The sequence below is a fragment of the Silene latifolia genome, chromosome 1 (assembly GCF_048544455.1).
Source record: "Silene latifolia isolate original U9 population chromosome 1, ASM4854445v1, whole genome shotgun sequence".
Lineage (NCBI taxonomy): Eukaryota > Viridiplantae > Streptophyta > Magnoliopsida > Caryophyllales > Caryophyllaceae > Silene > Silene latifolia.
In genome coordinates, this window is record NC_133526.1 from 190,230,001 (window position 1) to 190,238,809 (window position 8,809).

Here is an 8,809-nt window from a genome sequence, read left to right on the forward strand (position 1 = left end):
ATATGAATTCAAACACATAAGTTCAGTACCATTATCAGTACGAACTACTTTAACATCCACGTTAAATTGTCGTTTAACCATGACAACAAAATTTTGGAGAAGTTGAAAAACCTCACTTTTCGACTTAATTAAGTAGACCCAAACTCCGCGAGAAAAATCAACAATTGTGAGAAAATAACGACTACCACAAGATGAAGGAGTACGATAATCACCCCACAAATCACAATGAATTAATTCAAAAATCGTCTTAGCTTTATTCTCACTGACAACAAATTTTTCGCTTGTTTGTTTGGCACGTAAACAAATGCCGCAAAGTTTAGAAGCACTACCGTCACACTTATTATGAATAAAAGGTAATAAATTAACTATTCTCCGCGAAGGGTCCCCCAATCTACGATGCCAAATCTCGACATCACCATTAATTTTTTTCGACACATGAGCTTGAATAGCCATTGCCCCTTCCAGAAGATATAGCCGACCTTTCTGTTCACCTTGTCCAATCGTCCTCTTCAATGTTCGGTCCTGTATAACACAAGAATTATTAGTGAAATGAATTTCCCAATCTAGTTCAGTTGTTAGTTGATAGGCGGAAATCAAATTGCAGTTGAAATCGGCACAAAAAAACATTGTGTAATTGTAAATTCCCTCCTAAACTCACGCATCCTTGGTCGGATGATTTAGAAAATTTCCCATTAGGAAGGGTCACAATACATGGTTCGACATCCAGTATATTTTGCAAAATGTCGAAACATCTCGTCATATAATGGGTAGCACCCGAATCAAGAAGCCAAGATCTGCAATTATCCGTCTCACCGGTCATTCGAGCATCAGAAGAAGACATTGTAGCATGACCGACATAGGCGTCCCATTGCTGTTTTGGGACGGTAACATACTACTGCTCCTTAGAATCAGTCGTATCATCAGTGACACGAGTGTGATTAACCATACCTCTTCCCTGCGTGGTACTCTGTCCAGTCTGTCCACCAGGTACAGCACCCGTACCCCTGTCTCTCCATCCTTTCGGGTAGCCTATGAGATCGAAACACCGAGCCCGTGAATGCCCCCATTTGTTGCAGTGGTTACACCATGGGCGCGTAGGAACATCCTTACTGGCACCGTCCTCTGGTGGTCGTGCGACTGCTACTGGAGTTGGAGTCCTAGCAGCAAAACCCATTGGCTCGGAAGAACGAGCCACGAAACCCATCGGTTCAGTCCTGTTTTTGCCTCCCCGTGCTCCTGGAACAACCGTGGATTTACCACGCACGCCTTCCTCTTGGATCATTGTCGAATAGGCTCGATTAAGTGATGGCAAAGGCTCTTGTAGAAGAAGACTAGAAGCAACCGTCGAATATGCAGAATCAATGCCCAATAAAAAAATCGTGGAGCTTACCCTCACCTCTTATCTTATAGAGTTGCTTATTGATCCCGCACTTACAGCCACCACAATTACAGACGGGATTACGATCATACTTGTCGGCTTCATCCCAGAGTTTCTTAAGACGGCCATAGTAATCAGTAGCCATCTCTTTATCACCTTGCTTGCAAGCCGAAATTGATCCTTTGAGACGATGCAATTTCGGTCCGTTCCCGACACTAAAACGTTGTTCAATGTCGTCACATAAGTCTTTGGCTACTTCAACATAAGAAATCGTCGAACCCAATTTGGGTTCAATCGTGTTGAATATCCAATTGACGAGCATGGCGTTAACCATATACCAATCCTCAAGATAATCGGAATCATCAGCGGGTTTCAGAATCGTCCCATCGATGAATCCCGTTTTCTTTCTGGATAGAAAAGCACCTTTTAATTTGACTGACCATTCATCGTAATTATATCCTCTCAATTCAACATGAATGATTCTATCACCAGGCTTGTTGGTGGTGGAAAGAAAATACGGACTGAGTTTCTCACCCTTCGGCATGTCGCCTGAATCACTCGTATCGGAATCGGAGGAGGAGTTGTCTGAGGCGTGAGGTGTGTTCATCGACGAAACAATACCGCCGCCTTCTATACCGCTCATACAACCCTAGAAGGAAACCTAGATCTTCTGATACAAATTAAAACGTAAATATATGAAAGATGTTTTTATTATTTGTGTGTTTACCTATACAACGTATGTATCTATATATACAATACATGAGACGGGACCTTAGACGGAAACCCTAGACGTAAATATGGAAATACCCATATATACAATATTCACACATATAAACTGATATTACACAAGATAATATCGTAACACTATATAACTCAAAACATTATTTTGACAATTTTATATTTTATGATGATAATTATTAAGTATGTCATTATCATTATAAAATACAATTTTATTACAATTAAATTAAAATTTATATATAGCAGTTTCAATATTAAGTTCAGTTCAGATATAAGTTTGTAAAACCGGAGGGATGAGAGAGAAAATTTTAGAGAGGAAAAACTCTCCCTAATCTTTTCCTGATCACCTTACTTCTTACGCAATTGCGAGAAATAAGAAATCGAATAATAATCCTTCATCAAATCAGAAAACACAAAACATGTTGATTTTGTATTAAATTCTAACATTAAGGGTAAAGCTCCGCAGCGTCATCTACGGTTTTCTTCGCAAGATTTTGAGCTGGAACTGGGTTCCATTGAGGAGAATGAAGTGCTTGAAGCTCCTGTTCAGGAGATTCCGGAGAGCCCAGAAATCATTCGCCCTCCATTGGTTCAGATTACACCTGAGGATGTTGCTGGTGAGATTAATTTCTGGTCCTCTTCTGTTTTTTGCTATGTCCTAGGAGCGAACCCTCCGAGTAATGTTCTCACTGGGTTTGTAAAACGGGTTTCGCAAGCTCTGAGTGTGGATAAGATTTCATTCATGCCAAATGGAATTTTTCTGGTCCGCTTTAAAACTAAAGAACAACAACAGTTTGTATTAAATAATGGTCACCTGTTATTTGATAACAAACCTGTGATTATAAGGGAATGGAAACCGGAAACTATTTTGACAAAACAGGATATGACAAGAGTTCCTATATGGATGAAATTATTTGACCTGGATGTGAAGTATTAGGGGGTGGAAAGCCTGAAGAAATTGAGTGGGGTAGTAGGTCATTACATCAAGTGTGATGATGCTACATTCCACAAGAATTTTATAGGGTTTGCTCGAATTTTGATTGAGGTGGATATTGGGCAACATTTCCCGTCTGAGATATCCTTTCTGTATGAACATGGCAAAACCTAATCCCTTCGTATTGTATATGATTAGTTACCTATATTATGTACTGTTTGTAAAGGGATGGGTCATCTTGTTGAGTCGTTGATATACGATTAATTTACTTCTAATTCCCCTCTTTCTTTTATGCATACCGACTCGTATCGAGTCGGTTTCGGGTGCTTTTCCTTGCATTTTGTGCCCAATCCCCGTACTTGTTATTTTGTGTATCCTTTTGCAGGAACCAATCCGAGTATTGAGGAATTGGGGCAAGAAAGGCATCTCACTGCCTTTACATGAAGAAGAGGAGAAGAAATGCTGAATGCAGTGTTCGCGAGCAGAGAGGCCAAGAGCCACCCCACCGGCAGAGCACCCCTCGCCCAAGCCGAAGTTGAAGAAAACATCTTTGCGTGTTGTGTTACGCCAAGAGGCGGCAAGCAGCTGCCCACCGGTAGAACACAAAGCAAGAAGATTTATTTGAAGTTTTAGAGGAAAAAGAAGCTTGACCTCGCACGGGAGAAGCACCTAAGAATGGCCAACCAAGCACAACGCATCTCAAGGAAGAAGAAAGAGACCGAAGGTAGTGTTACGCGGCAGGTCGGCCGGTCCACCAGAACACACTTGCCGCGGATCTTTTATTTAATTGCACGGTTCTGCCGGTAGGAGCGCCGGCAGCCGGTCCACCGGCAGAACGCAGCAGCAGCGGATTTGGGCTTTTCTTCCCTTTACTCATCTTTTCTTCTTAATCATATACAAGCCTATAAATACCCCCTCCTTAAACCCCTTGTACACACAACCCTAGATCTCAGAATATTTCCCTTTCAAGTTTCAAACTTTGCTAATCCTTTTGCTAATCATTCCTTAATTAGACTAGTTCTTCAATTAATTTGTGATTGAAGTTGGGTTGTAAGAAGAAGATTGAAAGTTTATCCTTATTTATTCTATCACATTTCCTTGTTTACTATTTGATTGGTATTATTTCTCTCCTTATTTTCATTTGTTTACATTTCCTTTTCCTTCATGTTTGTTTGATTGTTCATGTTAAATTTGCATCCTTGTTGTTTGATTGTTGTTGTTTTCACCATTGTTCATCTTTTCATTGTTTATCTTTTCATTATTTATCTTTCCTTTGTTCACCCTTGGTAGTTGTCCTCAAAGACTTAATCTTTGAGTTGATTTTGTTAAAGATTGTGTCTTTTAGTTTGTTTATCCTTGTTATTAGATTAACCCATCTTTCCTCTTAATTATTGTTGGATTGTTGAATGTTTAGAAGTAGAATTCATCTTCCACCCATGTTTATGTTTAAAGACTCCATCTTTATTGTTTATCTTGCAATTAGGACCATGATTAGTGAGTAGTCTTCCACTAGGACTCGGTTCGACCCAATATGAGTAATTTCACTAATTGAATCTCATAAAGGCTAATTATTTGGGAATATTGGTGAGGGTAGTTTAGAAGATTGAATTGGGTTAATGGATTGAATTTTGGGTAGTTTCGATTTATGACCCTTGTCCACCAACGAGAGTTGGTTAGGTTGTGATTTGGACACCCGGAATTCGACCCTATTGCTAACCTAGGTTGAGACCGAAAGGGAGAACCGGGTAGAGCACCTCTAAATTAGCATTTGAAATCGACCTCCGAGAGGAGGAGTGGGATGACCCGGGAATTGATGGGGCTTAATGACCTTAGCAATTATCGGACTACCTTGGAAAAATGCATGTTTTTGGGGTAGTCGGGTGTTGAGTTAAGGATTCCGACCTTCGAACCCGAGAGGGGGGTTGGTGGGTAGTGCTAGTGTCCTATTTCGAACCCGAGAGGGGGGTCTTAGGCGAATTAGAGCCGTCACCTCCTCACCTAGCTACCCTTATGATTAGCCTAGAGATTTGATTGTGTGGAGTTACAAATTGTTTTGGGAAGAACCGGGTCTTAGGTTTTTAATCTATTTGATTTTCAACTTTTCATTTCTCTCTTGCTATTTTACCTATTTATTATTTAGTTTAATCTTTCCCTTTACTCTAGTAGTTATAGTACAACCAATTCATCCCTTATTGCCGACTTAGCTAAACGATTGGATTAGAACAATTAGTAATCTTTTCAACTCCTTGTGGGATCGACCCTTAATAGTGTACAACGATAAAATCGTGCACTTGCGAGGTAGGCTTGACAACCATCAAGTTTTTGGCGCCGTTGTCGGGGAGTTCGGCTAGATATTAATTGTTTTCATTCTTGTTTAGACTAAGTCTTTTGTGTTACTAATCATTCTCTTAAGTGTGTAGGACTTTTTGCATGAGTAGGAGAACTCGAAGAGGTCATCCAATTCGTCCGATTGACCACGAGATCGAAGCTACCGCAAGAAGACTAAACTCACTCCGTAGAAGAGGGCTTATAGAAACACCAATTTCTCAAGAAAATTTAGTAATTGAGGACCTTCGAGAAGAACCAAGTGCTTTTGAAACTTTCGAGAATCCCTTTGCAAATCCGGGAGCGGAAGTAACAATGGTCACGGTTCCTATGCGAGATAACTTGGCTCCGAAAAAGGTGGTGAATCCGAGCATTGTCAAGCCACCTATTCAAGCCAACAATTTTGATGTGAAAGCCACCTTGCTACAACTTGTCCAAGGGAACCAATTCGGAGGGGGAGCCACCGAAAACCCTAACGAACATCTCAACGAGTTTTTGGATAGTTGTGACATGTTCAAGGCCAACGGAGTGACGGAGGATGTCGTACGCCTTAGGCTTTTCTCTTACTCCTTGAGGGGAAGTGCCAAGGAATGGCTTAAAAGTTATGAACCCGACTCTCTTCGGACTTGGGATGATGTCTCTAAGGCTTTCCTAAACAAGTACTTCCCGCCCCAACGAACCGCAAGAATCAAGAGTGAGCTCCAAGGCTTCACCCAACAAGAAGATGCGACCCTTTATGAAGCATGGGAGAGGTACAAGGGCCTCCAAAGGCTATGTCCTCACCACGGTATTGGGGATGATGAGCTCATCAACAATTTCTATGAAGGGTTGAATAATGAAATGAAGATGAACCTTGATTCCGGCTCGGGGAAGGGAGCATTGGATAAGATAGATCACAAGACGGCGAAAGAGCTTATTGAAGAAATGGCTTCTCGTACCTTTCATTGGAACAATGATAGGCACAAGAGGAAAGGGAAGTCAACGGTCGAATCGGCCAACAATGTTGAAGTAAAAGAGATGATAGAAGAACTTAAGCAACAAGTTGCCTTGATGAGTTCAAGCCACACATCTAGCAACTCTTCTATGAGGAACCAAGTCTATAGTTGTGAGCTTTGCGGAGACCAAGGACACCCACCCAATGAGTGTCCTTTGGTGGTTGGAGATGGCAATTGCATGGAGCAAGTGAACGGGATATGGGAGTCTAGTCCGGCCAAGCAAGCATTTAACAACAACCAATATCACCCCGGAATGAGAGCCCACCCAAACTTATCTTATGGCTCTCAAAATGTCCAAAATCCACCCTTCCAACAAAAATCACAACAACCAAACTTTCAAGCTCAAAAACAAAATACAACATTCAACCAAGGTCCACCGGGTTTCCAAGGAAGAACCTTCCAACCAAGACAACAATTTCAACCACTCAAACCACCAAGCAACCCACCTTTCCAACAAAACACCCAACCTTTCCAACAATCCACCCAACCAAAGTCAAGCTTGGAACTCATGATGGAACAATTAATGACTTCCCAAAACCAACTTGTCAATACTCACACAATTCATCAACCATTCCACTCAAAAACATGAAGAGACAACCTCATCCATCAACCAACTTAGGACCCAAATGCAGGCTTCTCAACGGATGATGGACAACCAAATCTCCCAATTGGCTACCCAAATGAGCCAACTACAAGCCTCCCAAGGGAAATTCCCGGGTAAAACCGAGGAAAATCCGAAAACCATGAATGCTATCCACTTGAGGAGTGGTAGAGATTTGGAAGACCGAGCATTTGTCAAGAAGAGGAAGAGTAGTAGACCGGGTGATGTAGTTGAACCCCAAGTCGTGGTTGAACCTCCTAAGGTAATTGAAGAAAAGGAGGGTGAAGATGAACTTGTGGAAGTAGTTGTGGAAACTCCAAGAGTGATTGATGAACCAACATGGGTGGTTGAAGAGCCTAAACAACAAGTTGTACGGACTTATGTGCCACCAATTCCTTTTCCACAAAGGTTGGCAAGAGCTAAACTTGAACAAAAGTATGGAAAGTTCATGGACATGATGAAAGGTATCAACATTACCATGCCTTTCATTGATGCCGTCAAGGAGATTCCAAGCTATGGAAAGTTCTTGAAGGAGCTAATCTCAAACAAAAACTCCTTGAGCCCGACAACTACGGTGAACTTATCCAAGGAGTGTAGTGCAATTCTTATGAATGAGGCTCCTCAAAAGCTTGAAGACCCGGGGAGTTTTTCCATACCTTGTAAAATTGGGACCGTGCATATTGAGAGAGCCTTATGTGATTTGGGGGCAAGCATTAGTCTTATGCCCCTCAAAATTTTCAAGAAATTGAAGGGTTATGAGCTTTCACCAACAAGGGTTTCTCTTCAACTTGCGGATAGGTCGGTAAGATACCCAATTGCTCTTGTGGAGGATGTCCCGCTCAAGGTGGGGAAACTTGCATTCCCATGTGATTTCTATGTGATGGACATCCCCGAGGACTCAAATATTCCCATCATATTGGGGCGCCCTTGTCTTGCTACGGGGGGTGCCATGATTGATGTGAAGAATGGGAAGCTTTCTCTACAAGTGGGTGAAGATAAGGTTGAATTCTCCTTGAACAAGGCTATGAAAGAGCCTTCGGAAGAAAAGTCTTGTTATATGATTGATGTGGTAGAGGAATGGGTTGATATGAAGAAATTTGATGAAGACAAGGGTTTGCAAGGGTTCCTTGAGGGCAAGGTAAAAGATTGCAAGGAGCACCAGGAGTATGCTTTAGCTATGGAAGCAACAATTGAAGAAGACCCAGATAAAGAATTTGAGAGCTTGAGAGGAGATGGTAAAAAGGAGGAGAGATCTACGCCTCCTCAAGTGGAGTTGAAACCTCTTCCCTCTACTCTTAAACATGCTTTCCTTGGCCCTAATGACACTTACCCTATTATTGTCAATAGTGCACTCAATGACACCGAACTTCAAAAGCTACTTGATATTGTGAAACAATACAAGGATGTCATTGGGTACTCGATTGATGATATCAAGGGGATTAGCCCTTCTTTTTGCACCCATCGCATTCATTTGGAGGATGAGAGTGCATCTTCCATTGAGCCTCAACGCCGCCTTAACCCCGCTATGAAAAAAGTGGTTAGGAAGGAGGTGTTGAAGCTCTGTGATGCAAGCATAATTTACCCTATCTCCGATAATGCATGGGTGAGCCCGGTGCATGTTGTGCCAAAGAAGGGCGGGGTCACGGTAGTCACCAATGATAAGAATGAGCTAATTCCAACAAGAGTCACAACCGGGTGGAGAATGTGTATAGACTATAGACGCCTCAACAAGGCAACTAGGAAAGACCATTTCCCCCTCCCTTTCCTTGACCAAATGTTGGAAAGACTTGCCCAACACTCTCACTTTTGCTACCTTGATGGGTTTTCGGGATTTTTCC

General features: G+C 41.9%; 1 protein-coding gene and 1 non-coding gene across 2 annotated transcripts; both read right to left on the reverse strand.

Moving 5' to 3' along the window:
• Nucleotides 1-892: 892 nt before the first annotated feature.
• On the reverse strand, nucleotides 893-1,922 carry LOC141589847 (uncharacterized). Its single transcript, XM_074410470.1, has 2 exons — nucleotides 1,471-1,922; nucleotides 893-1,331 (listed from the first exon to the last, which is right to left on the reverse strand). The coding sequence occupies exons 1-2, from the start codon at nucleotides 1,920-1,922 to the stop codon at nucleotides 893-895; spliced, it is 891 nt and encodes a 296-aa protein (XP_074266571.1).
• Nucleotides 1,923-6,059: 4,137 nt separating this feature from the next.
• On the reverse strand, nucleotides 6,060-6,166 carry LOC141619250 (small nucleolar RNA R71). The gene has a single exon (XR_012531642.1). It is a non-coding gene; the product is annotated as a small nucleolar RNA R71 (small nucleolar RNA).
• Nucleotides 6,167-8,809: the final 2,643 nt, after the last annotated feature.